The sequence below is a fragment of the Schistocerca americana genome, chromosome X, assembly GCF_021461395.2.
Source record: "Schistocerca americana isolate TAMUIC-IGC-003095 chromosome X, iqSchAmer2.1, whole genome shotgun sequence".
In the NCBI taxonomy this organism is placed as follows: domain Eukaryota; kingdom Metazoa; phylum Arthropoda; class Insecta; order Orthoptera; family Acrididae; genus Schistocerca; species Schistocerca americana.
The window spans coordinates 84,928,969-84,949,856 of NC_060130.1; the positions used below are offsets into that span (position 1 = coordinate 84,928,969).

At 43.7% G+C, this 20,888-nt stretch overlaps 1 protein-coding gene across 2 annotated transcripts in view; it reads left to right on the plus strand.

The window, feature by feature from the left end:
* The first annotated feature begins 619 nt into the window (after positions 1-619).
* The window catches only part of LOC124555152 (PIN2/TERF1-interacting telomerase inhibitor 1), a 93,532-nt gene continuing 73,263 nt past the window's right edge, over positions 620-20,888 (plus strand). For both annotated transcript variants that reach the window (XM_047128970.1, XM_047128971.1), the window contains exon 1: positions 620-826. In XM_047128970.1, the coding sequence (XP_046984926.1) occupies positions 754-826 (73 nt within the window). In that variant the 5' untranslated portion in view covers positions 620-753. The remainder of the gene's footprint in view (positions 827-20,888) is intronic.

Sequence of the window (20,888 nt, forward strand, 5' to 3'; positions counted from 1 at the left end):
ATGTATTAGCACTTCTAAATTGCATAGAAAAGCGTTAAAATAACATTTTAGGAAGTCTAAATTTCAAAAATGCTGCTCCAGAAGGTCACAGTAAAGGAACCTCTTTTTTTTCAGATCTCCGAAGGTACAAATAAATATTCTGTTTACAGTCAGTGACCACAGCAAAAGACTTTTATCATTATTCTGAAATCAGAATACAGTAAAAATCCATTTCGGCAGTAGTGTGTACCTCGACAAGTCCATACTCTAAGTTACCATAGACATACTTTTGGAAACATTGCGTTAGTGGAAATGATACTGAATAATTTTTATACCATACAGTGGTTAATGGAAATAGGTGAAGGTTAGAATGAGATTCCTGCCAGAAGATTTAAGAAAAAACAAGCTATTCAAGAGCTGCACTATCAATCGAACGAAAGCAGAATGAGCACATTACTGCCTGCAAGGACAGTTGCTGACACTATTGTGCGGTTGTGGGGACAACGACAAAAGGCCAGTGAGGTTAAACAGCTTTTAACTTTCCTGACTGTCGTGTGCCAGTAGTGTGTTTCCACAGCCAAATGATACGGCATGAGCGAGAGTGGGTATGCATGCAGAAGCGCTGGTTTGTCTTGAATGCTATGAACTTTGTACGTCGATAAACAGTTTGTTTTTTCAATTTCGTGTTGGTGGTGGCGTGTGGATGTTGTGAACGTAAGGGTTTAAAGAAATATCTTGTAAATATTAGTTTTGGACTTTTAAAACACCCTAATAATGTCTATGCTTGCGGAGAGGCGTACGAAAAAGAAGTGGTGTCTCAACCCTAATGGCAAAGACTGGAGTAACGGTGAGTTAATGGAGTTGAGTGACTGTATGGTTACTGTATGAGTGATCATAGAGTTTAACTTTGGCTCGTACTTTCGAAGAGGCACATCTAGCTTGTTCACATTAATATTAGATGTTAGTGAGGGTTGGGGTAACACATCTAAGCACTGGCATATTTAGGACCATGAACGACACGTATTTCCTTATACATTTCTAATAAATGTTTGATGTACATGAGATAACTGTAAGTTATATTTTTAATCTATACATTGTACAATAATTACGCTGGTCAACGAATTGAAACTGTTTCGTTTCTAAGTGGATTGATTTATCTAATTTTGCTAGGTTGAATTCAGATGTGCAAGCAAATTTCTTTCACGTCACTTTGCCGAAATGCAAAGTACTGACTAAATCTTTCTCATAAACTGGAAATTATTCACACACACGAAACATCAAAAAAATCATAATATTGTTAATGCATTGCGTAGTTTGTAAACTTATTTGGGAAAATGGGATGCAGATGATTTTTCTCGTAGGTCATCCCATACCGAGTTGTAATGCTGGTAAAATTCCCTGTTCTTTTACTAATTACCTTGTTAACTTAACAAGACGTTCTGACACATTAAATTTATCACTAACTTTTGCTCGACTCCAAGAATTCGGCAGTAAACTGATAAGTAAAACAACACTTTTTCTTCTTCACTGCAGTCTTCGATTAATGTAATGTCTTTATGATTCACTCCATACACACTCACTTTTATGACATGCTTAATTAATAATAACACTAACATAACACTGAGGCACCATTTTTCAACTGCACAATTCAAGAACTTCTAGCTAAATAAGTGTGAGTGGACAATTATTGGTGTCAGGGGGAAGACAACAATCAGACTTGTATAGGCTTGCAGATGCAATTGTTAGCCTACTGAAACAATTAACACAGCATTGTTTCGACAAATAATCAGTAGCTAGTCTAATGTGGTGTGTTACTGTATGCAGTTGGTATACTTTATTTGATTAGCCTACCAGATATCGCAGATGTTAAAAATGTTTTTTTGACTCGTGTTTCTCCATAACTTCCAGTTGAATCTCAGAGTTGAAATTTATACTGAAGTTTGATATCATAAATGGCTATTAACTGAGAAATTTTCAGATTTTTATCTGGTCCCCCCCCCCCCCCCCAACAAAGATATTTCAGCCCACAAAATGGAAAAATTAAAAAAATCTATTTTTTAAAACAGTGTATTTTTTAAATGTACGCTGCTCAGCATTGATACTGTATAAAAAGTAAGTATACTATACAATGTAATAGCATAAAAAATATTAAAGCTGAGAAATTAATCTTTCTTTGGAAAACTACTGTTCAAATATTGAGTTTTTTTTAATTTGTGGCTGATAACTTTGAACTATTACAAATATATTAAAGAATACATTCAGCTAAGTGATAGTGATGTTAATTTGTAGCCCAGAGAGTGTTGAAGCAAATGCATTTTATCTGAAAGGCTTAGGACAATCCACTACTGAATAATTGTAAAAAATGTAGATGCTTGCAAATACGAAAAAACACATGTGGCCTGGAACTAATATGGCCCCCATTTCAAAATAATAAACAATATTTTTTTTAAAAAAAATATTTTTGTGACTGCTAAACATTGGGAAATTCACCCAGCAAATATAAAATTTTTCTGAGATGGTCAAGCAACCAACTATTTTTTTCTTGGACCACTTGGTATGGGTTGTGACCCTCTTGTGAAATGCCACAGAGTATCTCTAAATAAAAGAAAACGAAAACCAACAGTTATTCTTCATGATATTAGGAAGAACTCCGTTGACAGCTGGTGAAATTGTCGTTTATTAAAACACGGCTGGTTTCGCGGCTTAAAGCCGCATCATCAGGTGCAACAACATTAAGAGACCATAGGCATACCAATCACCACTAGTCAAAATTTACTAGTTAGAGAATATCGGCAATACTATGGTGAGCGAATTGACGATATTCCCTGTGTAGTAAATTTTTTACTATAGGCGATGGGTATGCCTATGATCTTTTAATGTTGTTACACCTGATGATGTGGCTTTAAGACGTGAAACCGGCTGTGTTTTAATAAACAACAATTTTACCAGCTGTCAGCAGAGTTCTTCCTTACATCATGCCTTTCAACAGCTGCGGTTCCCCAGAATATACACGTAAAATAGTTTATGGTAATCCTTGATCACCCAAGTGTTTCATTGGTGATGGTAGCAATATTCCATGGTAAGACTTTCTTGACCCTGTTAATCACTAACAACATCCAAATTTTGTGTGAAAAATCCTAGTTAGAAAACGGTGAACAATGTCTTTTTTTTGCGAGTTTAGCATCAAATTATCATAAATGAACAATTTTCTGTTGTCCTATAGAGACAGTGGACACCTGTACTGCCCCCTAAAATCTGGGTGGTAGTGACAAACAGATCAGTCGCGTAGCCTGAACTCTAGGTTTAAGAGTGATAGTTTGGTTGAGAGCTGACAAAGCCTGTGAATGTGAATGCAAAATAAATGTGTCAACGGCTAACCTGTAGCATAGTATGTAGTTAATGTTTGTCTTGGGGCAAGAGGAATGTTTGATATGAGTTGTCGGCAGTGACCAGAGGCATAGGAAGCATGCATCAGAATTAGTAAACAGTATGGTGACTATAACATGATGTTATTGATTTTGTCAAGCTACACACCAGTCTGTCACCACACTGAAAACTTATCGAGGCGTATGATTAAGTCTTCTCGGGTTATCAGCTGAGTCAGTACGTCATTCTGTGGCAACATTTCAACAAGTTTTCTGCTTGTCACCCTTGCCTGAAGATGAATATCCACAGGAATATTGGATGGTAATTTTGTCCATTTTTGCTGCCCTTCTTGCAGACAGGTGTGATCTCTGCCTTCTTCTGGCTATTGGCCACAGTTTTCTTGTTGGAGGGATCTATAGTATATTAATGGTTAAAAGAGTGGCTAACGCAGCCACGAATTGGTATAGAATGTGATATAGATTCCAACAAGCCCTGGAACTTTGTTCATAAAGAATGATGAAAAATGCAAGGGCCTTGTACTTACAAAAATTTTTCTCAATAAACACACCTTCTCAACTTGCCTTCACTAATATTGGGCAAAGATTCTTTCAAACAATTGAATGCTTCGCCCTGTGTTTATCAAGAGCCTTCGCAAAGTTAATCATCAGCCATAGTTTAATATGAAGCAGGGGCACAATTATTGGTTAATTCTTAACATTTTCCTTTCATGGAAGATACTTTTATCTGATAGCCCATTGCTTGATGTTGTAGTGGGTTTTGATCTCTCAGCTGTTCCACAAATACAGAAAACAATAGTATTTTGTTAAACCAACCTGTAAGTAGTGAAATGATTTTTGAATGACAGCAGTTCGCCCACTCGTAATATTTATATTTGTTAACCCACAGTCAGAGGGCCGTGATTTTGTATGTTTTGTTCTTATTAAGTGAATGAACCAAATATTCTGATAGAAGGTTAATTGCTGCTAATATGGTACTAACGAATTACTAATAACATTGCTTTCGAACTACTTTTACACTCATAAATTAACACTTGCCAATTTTTAGCATTATGCCGAACATCCAAATCTTGAATCAAACAATTGAAATCTGTGTTTGTGCACATGCTCTCTCTCTCTCTCTCTCTCTCTCTCTCTCTCTCTCTCTCTATCTCTCACACAAACACACACACACACACACATTGAATTTTTATTTTTAATGTATGCAGACAGATCACTGTGTCAAGTCTTAAATGTTGAAATTCTTGTTATTTGACCTAAAATCTTATAACTGACTGAAAATATAAATGTGTCATATAGTCTTAAATATCCCAAAGACTTTACACAATACCACACTGTAGGGGTACATTTTGATCCTGCATTCAGAAGTATGTATCGGTTGATATATCACACACCAGATGCAGTATGATTATTGACCAGAGCTGTTAGTAAATGGCTTGTTTGGCTGGAAATTGTATTAGGTTAAAACATTCCTTGTTAAGCGCGTGTGCAGCTTTTGATGAAAATTCCAAAGTTCAGATAGTACAGTTTGAGTCATTTACATTATACTCTGATTAAAATTACTTTGTTATCGATGTTTCAACAAGTTGAGTGTTAGGAGCTAGCCTCCATCCAGTTGTGCCCTTTATTGGGTGCCGCCACATGCTCACTGTGTTACCTGTTTTGTAGGTACGTGCAGTGCCTTGTTAAGCATGGCTGGCTGCATGCCAGCAGTACATATGCCCCCCCCAGCACTGAAGTTTGTCAGTCACAAAGTAATTTTAATCAGAGTATAGAGTTTAATTATGACACATTCAGTACATGAAATAGTGACCTCTGGCTTTGATGTGGAAAGTCAGTTTTACAATTATCACTTTGTTAGTGAAAGCATTGCAATATATTGACCATTTGCATGATTCTCTTATGTTAATTTTTTCATTCCATCATGATTTCTGCTTAACTATGTTGGTCAGTCTCTCTCTCTCTCTCTCTCTCTCTCTCTCTCTAGCACATATGATTTCAGTTTCTGTTTGAATTTATTATCTATTAGATTGTTTACAATTGTTGGTGGGTGATAAAGCTGTTTATCTCAAATGTGCTAGTAATGGCTTTGTAGTAAGAGAAGTATTAGTTGTTTTATTCATTCATGCATCATTTTTACAAGGATATGATTGAACAGTGTACCACTAGCCTTCTTCATTATGAAATAACTGCTTTACATCAGTATATAAACAATGCAACATTGTACACAAAGGATAAACCAAATGAGGCTGTACTATTCTAAGCAGACTGGCCTTGTATTCTGGAGGATGGATGTTCTGATCTCCATTTCTGCCACCCGCCATGGTGAACTACCTGTCCCATCCTTGTCAGGCTACACCAATACATAAGAATTATGATATTTTTTTCTGAAACTGTAATATCATGACATGTCAACAATCCGTGTAAAAGTGATCCATGTATAAGACTACCACTACTACAAGACACTGTTGCATATTGATGACAGGACTATAAACACATGAAATGCTGATTATATTGTTTGCAAGTATTTTGTGTGTTCCTACCTCTTCAAGTGGGAACCAATATTCATTCCTAGAAAGTTGGCTTGTTATGCACTCTGTAGAGGCATCATCTGCATTTAATTTTATCATTGCCATTTTTCCTCTTTCAACTGAACTTCATGGTGTTTTACTTGTGTTCAGTGTAACTTTATTGCATATTGATCAAATCTAAACTTCCTCGAGGGGTTCATTTACTTTCTCTGCTAAAGTCTAGATCAGAGCCAGCACCAATCACAGCTGTGTTTTTCTGTTGCTCATAAATGGGCAACACATCAGTTTTGCATAGCCAGTAAAATGATACTTTCACATAACCAGTGAGTGGCGAGAAGAGGTAAATAATTTCTAGTGCTGAAATAGAAACCATTCTCTTTTTCACTGTTGTAAAAAATATTTTATTGATTTTCAATGTGTGCATGTGCACACAGGTTTGAATGGTTTGATTCAAGATTTTGATGTTGAGCATAATGCTCAGAATATGTCACAAATTACAAGGTTGCGTCTAGGTTGGGATCTACTGCCACAGCTTAATTTGATGCTCATTTCATTTGTAGAAATTGAATTTATGATCTTGGCTGTCACAAATAGTTGACTCTTACAATTTCCGAGTTTGTGGTGTATGTATGTGACTGTGTCACAATATTCCTTTCTCTCTTACTTCAAAACGTGTTATCTGTCCACTGCTCTCTCATTAGCTGTGTAGAACCAGGGCTGACATACCCCTTTCATTCCCACTGCTGACAGCATTGCTGCATGAAATATGTAAGTATGCCACTGGCCCTGATTTGGGCTTTTACTCTTAAGGACTTTTCTTTCTTTTTTCAGTTACTATGGTACATTTGGAAGATCCTGTTTAACAAAAAAAAATATTAATCTGTCTTTTGTAATTGATTCAAGTCAAGTGAACCTACCGATAATGCATGGTAGCTTAATCCCATAACATAATGATGCTGAGGCATATGACACTATACATGCTCAAATAGAAAAAGAACAGAACACTGACAATATCTCTTTCACTTTGATTGTAAGCTGACTGTGTTTTTTAGAATGTAAGGAAATGGACCTGTAGTTTTCTGTGTGGTCTGCATTACCTCTTTTTAGCAGAGGAACAACTGTTGCCTGTTGGAAATACAGTGGGAAGTTTCCTGGTGTGAATGACTCTCTTATGTTTGTTAAGGGAGATTTTATGTCCTGTATGCATTGCTTCATTGCACAGGTTGATGCTTCATGTAGGCATGCTGACCTATAATTTTTTTAAATGTTTATATGATTTCTGACTCGATGCCCTATGGATGGAATTAACATCATTGTACTTAGCCCACAACAGATATTATATCTGTTTTTGAGAGTTAGGCCTACGTGAAAATGTTTCTGCAATATTTGAAAAATGTTCATTCACAAAATTTGTTTGGTGTTGTGAATGATGTTTCACTTTATTCCCAATCCTTATCTGTACGTTGTTACACTTTTGTTTCTACATCCACATCTACATACATACTGCGCAAAACACCGTATGATGTGTGTTGGCTCAGGTTATCTTGTACAACTATCAGTCATTTCTGTACCTGTTCCACTCACAAATAGTGAGAGGGTAAAATGACAGTCCATACGCCTTTATATGAGCCCTAGTTTCTCTTACCTTTGTGCTCCTTACACAAAATGTACATTTTGTGGCGGTAAAATCAGTGTGCGGTCAGATTCAAATGCTGGTTCTCAAAATTTTCCTAATAGTGTTCTGTGAAAAGAACATCAGCTTCCCTTCAGGGATCCACATTTGAGTTCACAAAGGCTCTTCATAACACTCACATGTTAATGAAACTGACTGGTAACTAATCTAGCAGCCCACCTCTGAATTGCTTTGATGTCTTCTTTTAAATGACCTCGTGGGGATCCCAAACACTTAGGCAGTGCTCAAGAATGGATCACACTAATGTTCTATATGCTGTCTCATTTGTAGATGAGCCACTCTTTCCTAAAATTTCAATAAGCTGAAGTCAGATGTTCACCTTCCCTACTACTGTCCTTATGTGAGTGTTCCATTTCATATCACTTTGCATTCTTACACCTTGCTACAATAATAAATGTGACTCTGTGCAGCAGCATGCAGTTAATGCTGTATTTGAATATTATGGGATTGTTTTTCCTGCTCATATACATTAACTTACATTTTTCTACATTTAGAGCAAGCTGCCATTCATCACACCAACTAGAAATTTGGTGTAAGTCATTTTGTATCCTCCTCCTGTCACTTATAGAGGAAACCTTCCCATACACCATAACATCATAAGGTATGACGAGGGAAGTTGTATGGTCCGCGCATTGATCTTACAGACACACAAATTTCTACTAACCTTTGCCTCTCGACATTTCCCTTTTATGAACTGAGAGTGCAACAATCTCTGTTTCCTCAGCCTTTTCTGAATTTGATTGTTTAACTGCAGACGGTTCATTGTCTAAGTGGGACGCTAACAACTGCTTATCTGCTTTTTCTAGCAGAAATATTCTCCTTGCCTTCTTGATGGATTTATTAACCTTAGTAACCGTTGAATTCTAATTGCTGTCTCTATACTGACACTGTCACCAAGGTCAGGCCTGTTTGTAGCTACAAGGTCTAAAATATTTCCATTGCATGTGGGCTGTCAAATTAGTTGTTCAAGATACTTTTCAAGACACTGTTCGAAACTACTTAACACAACTGCCTGTTTGTGCCACTTACAATGAATCCGTAGACATCTCTGTCTATACTTGGTAGGTTAAAGTCACCTCCAACTAATACTACATGATCTGGCTGTTTCCACACTACTGTGCATAGACTTCCTCTGAATGATTGTAAAAGTGTCATGGTGAGATCAGGTGACCAGTAAAGGTATCCGATAATTCACGTAAAACTTACACGCATCCAGATAATTTCATTGTCACAGTTTTCTCTCCCCTTTTATTGTTTTATCACATCCTAGACTACTTTCCTTTTGTTCTTTACACTGTGAATTATTTTGTCATTAGATGACATTTTTGGCAGAAGTCTGCATCCTTCTATAAATATTTTTGTAGGAAGAAATTTGAGAACTGTGGGTCGCTGTGACTCTGTTTCATGGAAATTAGGTACGTAAGAGGGTAGGAGAATTTACTAATGCCTGCTGCCATCAATTTGTTTTTTGAGATGTAGCTAATGATGTTGGTCCTTTGGAAATGTATTTTCAAATTTCAGTTTAATTAATGGTGAGAACTTCTGAGAATTTCACATTCACATGTGCTTTGCTTTACATTTCACCCAAATTTTTGTTTGATGGTTCCCTTTAAAAGGCTTGCATTTTGAGGCGTGATAAGTCTTCAGTATGCCTGTAACTTGGGGATTTTTTCCATATCTGATTTTACTGTTATTATTTGGCATAAATGATCTGAGTGTGCAAGATCTTTTACAGATTTTTCACACTTTTCCTTGCCCATAATTGTGGCCACACAGTATATTAATAATGCTGTCATTGTATTGTTTGGCCACAATAAGTTGATCCTTTGTGGTTGCTGTGAGGAATGGCAGGGGGGTATGTGATGCTCCCCACATTAGAACTGCTGAGGGAGAGGCAGTTCCACATCCTTTCTGCAGTGCTGACAGTATTACCCGTGTTTTTTGCTTATAAAGTGAGGCTGAGTCATACGGAAATATTGGCAACATCCATTAGACAAATGAATATTTTCCAACTAGAGCCATTTTTCTGTGCTACTGTCAGCACAGTCAAAAGGGTAAACTTTTCATAGCCAAATGGTAGTTGGCATTGGTTTTGATGTGTGATGTAATGAAATTGTTATGTGTGATGTCATATGTGGGCAGTAGAGATCAGAAATGTCTGTATACTCGCTTTAAGCTCACCAGCAGTTCCTATGATGTCATCTCCGAACTCACCGTTTCCGTTCACTTGGAGTCTTAACTTGCCAGTCTCCATCGATGCCTTTTTAATTGAAAACTCATCACATGTGCCTGTTGATGGGTACAAGTGGACTTTAGCAATGTAAAAAGGACAGAGTGTACTCTAGTTCGCATGAATAACTGATCACTCATGACAATGCTTCTACGTGCATAATGGTTGGTCATGATGATTTTTATTTAGCAATATGACTGACTAGTGAGGATTCTTCTTTTTATTCATCCATCCGTCCATACATACATATACAGGTTAGGTACAAACAGAGACTAGAAGAGGACAATGAAACAAGCAAATAATCTTAACAAATGTAGGTCAGGAAACCTGTGGTTTCCCCAGTACATTGCATTATGATTGAGCACATGGACACCTTATAGCAGAGTCCCCAAGGATCCAGTCTGCAGATATGTCCTTGATGACAAACACATCACAACAAGCTTACACAAGGCCACGTGGTCACCATTCATGTGAAGGCAGCCTGTAGTAAATTTCCTCATCGATGTCCATACATGTTTAAAAATCCCAGGCATGCCAGGCGCGTTCCGAATGCATCGACAACTATCCATAGTGTATTCATCTACATCTGCATGGGTACTCTGTAAATCACACTGAAGTGCCTGGCATTGGGTTCATCAAACCATCTTCACAATAATTCTTTATTGTTCCACTCGTGAACAGGGTGTGGAAATAATCAACGCCTCTATCTTTTTGTGCGAACTCTACTTATTTTTATTATGTGACCGGTTCTCTGTATGTAGGTTGGTCTCAACAAAATATTTTTGCATTTGGAGGAGAAAGTTGGTGATCGAAATTTCATGAGAAGGTTCTGCCACAACGAGAAATGCCTTTGTTTTATTGATGTCCACCCCAAATCCTGTAGTGTCCCCTATTTCTCGATAATACAAAACATACTGCGCTTCTTCAAACTTTCTTAGTGTACCCTGTCAAAACTACCTGGTAAGGATCCCACACTGCACAGCAGTACACAAAGAGGACGGATGAGCATATTGTAGGCAGTCTCTTTAGTAGAACTGTTGCATCTTGTAAGTGTTCTGCCAATAAAGTGCAGTCTTTGGTTTGCTTTCCAAAATTTTCTGTGTGTTCTTTCCTATTTAAGTTGTTGATAATTGTAATTCATAGGTGTTTAGCCGAATTTATGGTCTTTAGATTTGATTGATTTATCATGTAACCGAAGTTTAACAGATTCATTTTAGCACTCATGTGGATGACTTCACACTTTTCATTATTTAAGGTCAACTGCCAATTTTTGCACCATACAGATATCTTTTCTAAATCGTTTTGCAATTTCTTTTGGTCGTCTGATGACTTTACTAGATGATGAATGACAGCATCATCAGCAAACAACCTAAGATAGCTGCTCAGATTATCTCCTAAGTCATTTAAATACACTGATAAGTCAAAAAATTATGACCACCGCCCACTGCGAGGTTGGATGCCGCCTGGTGGTGTTGTGGGCACATGACATGGTAACGAAAGTATGTAAGCGGAGCAGACATGGACGGGAGATAACCCTAGCAAAGATATGGGCTACAAATGGGGAAATCCAATGAGATAAGCAACTTTCGCAAAGGGAAAATTATTATTATGCAGATCCTGTGAATCCCCCCCCCTCCTCCCCAGGGGGCCTACAGCTCTTTGGCGGGTTTGTGCTTGGCTACCATGATGTCCCAGCTTTTGCGGAATCTTTTCCCTTCTGTGCTGCTTGTCTATACTCTTGCTATTGTTTTTCCCCTCCCTTGGGGAACATGTCTGGGATGTTTTTGGGAATGTGTCCAGCACTTTCAGTAGCAGATATCAGAACAGTCTCTCCACTGATTTTCGTTCCTTTTTTTCTTTGTTCCTTTTCTCCTATCCTTCCTCTGCTTCGGCTTTTGAGGTTTTTCTTTTTCACGTATGCCGATACAGACCAGGCCCAGGGATGAGTGATTACCTGAGGTGCTACCTTCCGAAATCACCGATTGGTCCCTCTGTCAGGTGGTCAGGTGGTGTGGCTTGAGATGTGAACAATCACCTAAGGTGGGTACACTCCCCTCTGAGGCCCCCCACCCCATTGCAAGGAGCACATAGTCAGAGACACTGACAATCATGGGGGAGTTCCTCGGAATGAGCCAATCATCGCCGTCACAGTCAACATCTACTAAACTTAAATGGAATGAGGCTAATGATTCAAAGACCCTCCCAGCTGCACCATGGTTCCTTGTGGTTTCACGTACTGAAGACGATCAGTTCTTTGCTACGATCAAACTGTTAATTATTCAGCAAGATGTTGATGCAGTTGCTGACCCTGTGAAATCCTGCTCTTGTTTACACAGTGGCACTTTGCTTTTGGAGATTACTTGTGATTGTCAAGCACAGCATCCGCTTGCAACTTTGCACCTCCATGACTATCCTGTTTGTGTTGAGTCCCATCAAATGCTGAACTCTACCCATGGTGTGATTTACATTATGTTGCTCGGTGGTCTGACCAATGTAGAAATCCAAACGTACCTCTCTGATCACGGTGCCATTGCAGTTCATCAGGTGATGAAAAAGATAGATGCATCCTTAGTGCCCAGACATACTCTCTTTTTCTACTTTTGCTAGAGTGGTGTTTCTGTCCAAGCTCAAAGGAGTCTATGAAGTTATCACAGTCAGACCATACATTCCATGCCCGATGTGCTGCTACCAGTGTCTTTGTTATAACCAATTTTGAATGTCCTGTCGACACCCAACCAAATGTGTAACCTATGGTAGGGATGCTCATGAGGGCAATTGCCACCTCCTCCTCCTCCTCCTCCCCACTGTATCAGTTGCAATCGCTACCACGCAGCTTTCTCCTGAGATTGTCCCATGTACATCAATGAGCGGGCCATCCAGGAGAGGTGGGTGAAGGAATAAGTGCCTTACCCTGTCGATCGCAAGTTGTTGGCTAGTAGGAAAACCTGCGTTCTAACATCCAACACTTACAGTACCGTTGCTGCTACATCTTACTCCACCAAGGACATGGCCGTGCAGACATGCGACCTCAAATTCATCACTGCGGTTGTAAAATCGCCCAGTGTCATGATCGCATCCCTGTCTCATGCTCCAGGTATGCAACAAGCAACGAAACTTTCGCCCCACAGGGCGAAGTCACCTGCTACACAACTGGCAGGCCAGAGTGAAGGAATACTCCCACAAAGACTTCTTATGTCTCTCCAGCCACCAAACATCTGAATCTACCTCTGCCAACCGCAAACACTCCAAGAAACCAAACAAAGGCAAATGGTCTTCTCCTTCGCCGACTCCCCCTGCGGGTCCAGGGTAAGAATAGGCCCGAGGTATTCCTGCCTGTCGTAAGAGGCGACTAAAAGGAGTTTCAACCGCTTCGGCATTCCATGTGATGGTCCCCCTTGGGGTTTGACCTCCTTTTTTCAAAATTCTACAGAAGTACGAGCCTTTTGGGGAAGGACGCCTTACGTGGTGTATCACTGGTCCTCAGTGCACTAAGACCTTGGCACTCAGCATTGTAACGGCGTTGTAACCACACCCACTATTCCTCCAATTGGGCCTAAACGCCTGATGGGTGGCACACGTTCCGCACATAGTACATCCCCATCTGCACCTACGATCATGATGGACTTTCCATGGCACCCGAAATCCAGCACGGTAGCCAGCCCATTGTGGTGGGGTCGTCATGTACCCTCTAGGTTGTAGCCCCCTGACAACACAGGGATCGTACTGCCGATACCTGAGCTGCACCCTCCCCACATCGGCCAAGGAGTAGATGCCCGTCTCCTTGGGGCATCAGGACTCCCGGCAACAGTCATCCTGCCAGGTGGCCCTTGCTGAGGCTGGGTGGCGCCCGTGGGGAGAGCCCCTGGTCGGAGTGGGTGGTATCGGGGCGGACGTTTTGCAGATGAAACGTCAACATGTATCAGGTCGCTCTGCGGCTGAGTCTTTTAAGAGGAAAGGTACTGTCTCTGGTTCTGGTTCTCCTACCCTTTCCCCCTTGGCCACTCCCTGGGAGGAAGGACAGGCCCGCCGGCTTGGGGCGAAATACTTCCCCCGCTATTTAGTCTGTTCTCGGTCCGATGGGGGGACGTTCACCACCTCCAAGCCCATGTTCTTTGTCCAGCACATCGAGGACATCTTCGGGGAAATTGAGGCTCTCAGTAAAATGCGTTCGGGGTCCGTTCTTATAAAGACCGCCTCCGCCACACAGTCGGCGGTGCTCCAGGCGTGCGACCGACTAGGGGACATCCCAGTGTCCATTGTCCCGCATCTGGCACTGAATAGGATGCAGGGGGCTATTTTTCATCGAGACCTGCTGCAATCTGATGAGGAGCTCAGGGCCAACCTGGAGCGCCGAGGCGTGCATTTCGTCCGGCGAGTTCAGCGCGGCCCCAAAGACCATCGCATCGACACCGGAGCCTTTATCCTCGCCTTCGAGGGGGACGTTCTCCCGGAGAAGGTAAAGGTGATGTGCTACCAGTGCGACATGCGACCTTACGTCCCGCCTCCTATGCGCTGCTTTCGGTGTTTGCGCTTTGGGCAAATGTCGTCACGGTGTGAGGCTGAGCCCCTTTGTGGCGATTGTGGATGTCCTCTTCGTGAGGAATATACATGCACCCCACCACCTCGGTGCGTCAGTTGTCCTGGCATCCACTCGCCTAGATCTTTAGACCGCCCCGCGTATCAGGAGGAGAAGAAGATTCAAGAATTAAAAACTTTGGATCATCTCTCTTATTCTGAGGCCAGGAAGAAGTATGACTGCCTCCATCCCGTGACGTTGACAACTTCGTTTGCCTCAGTCGTGTCCACTCCTTTCACAGTATCCTCACCCCTATCCTGTCCCCCCTCCACCTCCTCACCCCATCCGGGGTCTATGCCTCCGCCTCCCAAATCCCACCCTTCCAAATCCTCCTCCCTTGCGGCCCCTGCCCCTCTGCCCCAGGGGCCACCCTTCCTCCTCCGCCGCCTGAGAAGCGATCCTCTTTTCAGGCGTCCATCGGGGAAACATTCCGGACCCCCGGCTTCCGAGGTCTGGCGTTCCAAAACGGACCCCGCGCGTGAGGACCTTCTTCGGGTCCATCCCACCATCCCCGTGCCTCATCTGACTTCCAAGAAGGCCTCCAAGAAGAAATCTTTATCCCCCTCTCCACCCCGGCGCGTTTCGTCTGATGCTCCATCCGCGAGTCGCTGCTCCCGGCCGTCCTCAGTTTCGCCGGGACGCTCTGCTGCCAGGCGCTCATCTGGCCTCTCGTCGGCGAATGATGCTGCCCCTCCTACGCAACCCGGGAAAGCGGCCGCAGCTGGCGACGACTCGATGGAACAGGATCCGCCTCCCGCCGGTTGTAGCGTTGTTCCCTCGAAGCCTGGCTCTCCGCGGCCGTCGAGGTGACCAGCTCTTCACCCATTTCGTTCCCCCCTTTTTTTCTGACTAGCGATGGCTTTGTTACATTGGAACGTCAGATGTATTCGATATAATCGGGAGGAATTACAACTGCTCCTCCGCCTGCACTGTCCGCTCGTCTTTGGTCTCCAGAAAACCAAGTTGCGCCCAACTGACCGTATTGCTTTTACCCACTATACCTCAGAGCGGACTGACCTCACCCCTGCAGACGGTATTCCAGCTCATGGTGGGGTCATGTTGCTCGTTCGGGACGATGTCTATTACCATCCCATCCCATTGACCACCCCACTCCAAGCAATAGCTGTCCGTATAACTCTTTCTGCCTTTACTTTTTCTGTTTGTACCGTCTACACTCCATCGTCATCCGCAGTTAGTCGGGCTGACGTGATGCACCTGATTGTTCAGCTTCCTCCGCCGTTTTTATTGTTTGGCAACTTCAATGCCCATCATCCCCTTTGGGGCTCTCCTGCATCCTGTCAGAGAGGCTCCCTCTTGGCGGATGTCTTCAACCATCTCAATCTTGTCTGCCTCAATACTGGCGCCCTGACTTTCCTCTCGGACTCCACTCATACCTACTCCCACTTGGACCTCTCGATCTGTTCTACCACTTTTGCCCGTCGGTTCGAGTGGTATGTCCTTTCTGACACCTATTCGAGCGACCACTTCCCCTGTGTCGTTCGTCTCCTACACCACACCCCATCCCCACGTCCTTCGAGCTGGAACATACCGAAAGCTGACTGGGGACTTTACTCCTCCCTGGCGACCTTTCCGGACCATGATTTTCTCAGTTGTGACAGTCAGGTCGAATACCTCACGGCTGTTATCATCAATGCTGCCGAACGTTCTATTCCTCGTACTACCTCTTCTTCACGTCGCGTTTCCGTCCCCTGGTGGAATGAGGCTTGTAGAGACGCTATCCGTGCTCGACGACATGCTTTACGCACCTTTCGCTGCCATCCTACGTTGGCGAATTGTATTGGATGCAAACGACTCCGAGCGCAATGCCGTAGAGTCATCAAAGACAGCAAAAAAGCTTGTTGGGCCTCTTTCACTAGCTCCTTTAACAGTTTTACTCCCTCTTCTGTCGTCTGGGGCGGCATGCGCCGGCTGTCGGGCATTAAGGCCCACTCCTCGGTACCTGGCCTGACTTCAGGTACTGAGGTCCTTGTTGATCCTGTGGATGTCTCCAACGCCTTCGGCGGCTTTTTCGTGGAGGTTTCAAGCTCCGACCATTACCACCCTGCCTTCCTTCCCAGGAAAGAGGCAGAAGAGGCTCGCGAACTTCGTGCGCGACTTGCCAGTCACACCTTTATTTACACTGATGGCTCCAAAACTGACGATGGTGTCGGCTGTGCCTTTGTCGTCGGGGCCGTCGCCTCTAAATACCGGCTCCTCGACCAATGTTCCAGCTTTACGGCCGAGCTTTTTGCTCTCCATCAGGCCATTCAGTATGCCCGCCGCCACCGCGATTTATCATATGTACTCTGCTCTGATTCACTCAGTGCTCTTCAAGTGCTCTTCAGAGCCTTGGAGCTCCTTATCCAGTCTATCCCTTGGTGCAATGGATCCAGCAGTCCCTCCATTCTTTTGCTGATGGTGGCTCTCCTGTCTGCTTTCTGTGGGTTCCCGGCCATGTAGGAGTGCCTGGGAATGAGGCTGCTGATGCTGCAGCCAAGGCAGCAGTCCTCCTGCCTCGGCCCGCCTCCCATTGTGTCCCGTCGTCTGATGTTAGTGGGGTTGTTTGTAAGAGGCTTGTGTCGTTGTGGTGGGATACTTGGTCCTCACTTCAAGGAAACAAGCTCCGGGAAGTAAAACCGTTCCCAACTGCTTGGACAACCTCCTCCCGACCATCTCGGCGAGAAGAGGTCCTTCTGACCAGGTTGCGGATTGGGCATTGCCGGTTTAGCCACCGCTACCTGCTCTCCGGTGACCCAGCCCCGCAGTGCGCTTGTGGTCATGCATTAACAGTGCGCCATGTTTTATTGTCGTGTCTCCGTTTTAGTCAATCTCGTGTTGTCCTGTCTCTGCCATCTACTTTACAGGATATTTTAGCTGATGACGCTCGAGCAGCTGCTCGTGTTCTTCGTTTTATTACTTTGACTGGCTTATCCAAAGACATCTAACTCTTTTACTTATTTTATCTGCATCTTTGTAAGAACTTTCTGGTGTCCCCCCCTCCCCCCCCCCCCCACCCCCCACCCCCCACCCTCCTTGAGTTTTACTAGATTCTATGTGCTCTACCAATTGTGACTGGGCGCTAATGACCTCAGTAGTTGAGCGCCCTTAAACCAAAAAAAAAAAAATCCTTCGCCGACTCGAGTATCCTCTTTGACGGTGTCACCATGTGATACTCTTGCCCAGCCGACCTCTGTGTTGCCATTGTGCACCACCAACAGTTTTTCTGCCCTGGACTCCAGAGACCAAGAGAAGGACAGTGCCAATGCCTCTGTAGATCTCATGGAGCGGGGTCCTCCAGCCCCTATGCCGTGTAGTGGTGAGTCTTCGAAGGCTGGCATTTGCCACCCACCAAGGTGACAACCCTTCATTTTTTCCCTCCTCCCCTTTCCTCATCATGACTCTCCTCCAATGGAACGTTCACAGCCTTTGATCCAACAATCCAGTAAAGAGGACTTACTCTTGGAATTGCAGTGCTCGCTTGTTCTCTGCCTCCAGGAAACAAAATTACACCCGCACGACTGCTTTGATCTCTCTTGTTTCTTCCCGGCCTGCTTTGACCTTGTGCTCAAGGACGGCATTCCATCTCATGGCGGAGTCTTGCTGCTCATCCAGGATGACTTCCATAGTCAACCCATCTCCCTGACTCTAGCTTCAAGCTTTTGTAGTCTGCATTTTTCTTCCTCATCTGACCTTTTGCCTTTTTAACGTTTACATGCCTCTGTAATTTGGTGTCACCAGGGTATACTTCCTCCAGCTTATTTGGCAACTTCCTCACCCCTTTCTTCTGCTCAGTGACTCCTTTTGCACTGCCCAGCTTTCCCTTCATCTCAGGTGATGTCATAGTGGACCCTGTTGCTATCTCCAACACCTTGGGCCACTATTTTGTGGAGATTTCGAACTCCACCTGCTATCATCCTGCCTTCCTCTATCAGAAACGACTGGAGGAGGCTTGGGTGATACTCTCCTCGTCTCAGAATTGCGAGTGCTACAATGCCACCTTTACAGTGAGGGAGCTTGATCATGCTCCCACTTCATCCCGATCTTCCACCCTAGGGCTGGACGATGTTCACATTCAGATGTTGCAGCAGCTTACTCAGGCGGGCAAGCACTTCCTCCTTTGTACCTACAATTGCATTTGGGCAGATGGCATGTTTCTCGCGTGCTGGTGTGAAGCCACTGTCATACCCATACCTAATCCTGGAAAGTACAAACACCTTCCTTCTAGTTATCGCCACATTTCTTTCATCAGCTGTGTTTGCAAGGTGATGGAATGTATGATTCATGCCCGGCTGGTATGGTGGCTCGAGTCTCACAATTTAGTAACCACTGCACAGTGTGGATTTCGAGTGTACTGTACCGCAGTTGACCATCCCGTCAATTTGTCAACCCATGTACGAATAGTTTTCTGCAGAATTGCCAGACCAGCCATGTTTTCCGATTTGGAGAAAGCCTACGGCACCTGCTGGAGGACTGGTATCCTCCGTACTTGCTACATATGGGGCCTCCATGGCTGCATGCTGTGTTTCCTTCAGGAATTTTCAAAAGACAGAGTTTTCAAGGTACGTGTGGGTTCTACCTTGTCAGACACGTATATACAGGAAAACAGTGTGCCTCAGGGTTCCGTCCAGAGCATCATTATCTTTTCTATCGCCATTAACTCTATTATGGCCTGTCTCCTGCCGGGCTACTCAGAGTCCCTTATCATTGACGATTTTGCTGTCTATTGCAACTCTCCACGTACTTGCCTCCTTGAGTGGCATCTTCAGCATTGTCTTGATCGTCTTTACTTGTGGAGCATTGACAATGACTTTCACTTTCCCACTGACAAAATCGTTTGTATGAATTTCTGGTGGCACAATTAGTTTCTTTCACTGTCTTTACATCTTTGGCCTGTTGCTCTTCAGTTCACTGAAACCACGAAATTCCTGCGAGTCTTGCTCGATAGGAAACACTCTTGGTCATACTACGTGTCTTACCTGGCTGCCCGCTGTATACAGTCCCTCAGTGCCCTATGTGTCCTTAGTGGTGCTTCCTAGGGAGCGGATTGGACCACCCCCTCCATTTCTAATGGTCGCTTGTCCGTTCGAAACTAGACTATGGGTGTTTCGTTTATGCATCTGCTTATCTGTCCCTCTTACGCCGTCTCAATACTATCCACTATTGTGGCATCCGTTTGGCCACTGGCACCTTTACACTAGCCTGATTGAGAATTTGTTTGCAGAAGCTACTGAACTACCACTGTCATACCGCCGTGACTTTCTCCTCAGCCAATATGCGTACTGTTTGTCTGCCACGCCTGGTCACCCATACTATGCCTCCTTTGACGGCTCCTTTGATGACCAGTATGGGGCGTGTCCCTCTTCTCTTGTTACCTCCTGGAGTTCGCTTTCAGCTCTTGCTCTGGGAGCTTAACTTCACGCTACCTGCCCCCTCCATGATGGGTGTGAACCCTTCACCACATTGTTTTTGTGCTGCGGCCAGTGTTCACCTTTGCCTTCATTCACTTCCTAAGGACAAAACTCCAGCCTCATTCTATTGCTGTAAGTTTCACGACCTTCGCATGGAATTTCGAAATAGTACCTTTATGTACACTGGTGCATCTCGCACTGACCGTGGTTTTGAGTGTGCCTGTGTCATTGGCACCGACATTTTTCAGTATCAGTTTTCGGAACACTGCTCGGTATTTACAGCAGAGCTCTTCACCCCGTATCAGGCCATGCAGTTCATCTGGAAACACAGGCTTTTCAATTGCATCATCTGCTCCCACTCTTTGTGCCCTTCAGGGCCTCTGTGTGCTGTAAACTGTCCATCCCTTAGTGCAGCGAATCCAGGAACACTGTCATTTGCTCGCTCTTGGTGGAGCCACTGCGATGTTTATGTGGCTTCCTGGTCATGTCAGTCTGACAGGAAATGAGGTCACTGACATTTCTGCCAAGGCTGCAGTCCTCATACCTTGGTCCGCTAGTTCTTCCATTCCGTCTGATGATCTCTGTGTTGCCATCTGTCAGCAGGTGGTGTCATTTTGGCACCGCCACTGGTCTTCCCTTCATGGGAACGAGCTTCAGGGAATTAAACCTCTCCCAGTGGCTTGGATGACCTCCTCTCGGCCCTCTCACCGCTAGGAGATCATTTTAGCTAGGTTGCGTATTGGGCTCTGTCTTTTTAGCCATTGCCTTTTGTTAAGTGGTGATCCCCCACCAGTTTGTGCTCATTGCCCTCAACCTTTAACGGTTTGCTATTTCCTGACGGAATACCCTGTTTTTAACCAGGTACATTCTCATTTGTGTTTGCCATCTGAGGTATCGGTCGTTTTAGCAAACGATGTGTGGGCTGTAGATAGCATTCTACTTTTTATCCGTCTTAGTCATATGACGAAGGACATTTAACATTTAGTTCAGGACCTCTGTTTCTTTATGGCATATTTTATGAGCCTTTCTGCAAGTCTCTGTTCTAGCTGTCTTTCCTTCCGTTGCTTGGGCTTAATGTGTAGCCATTT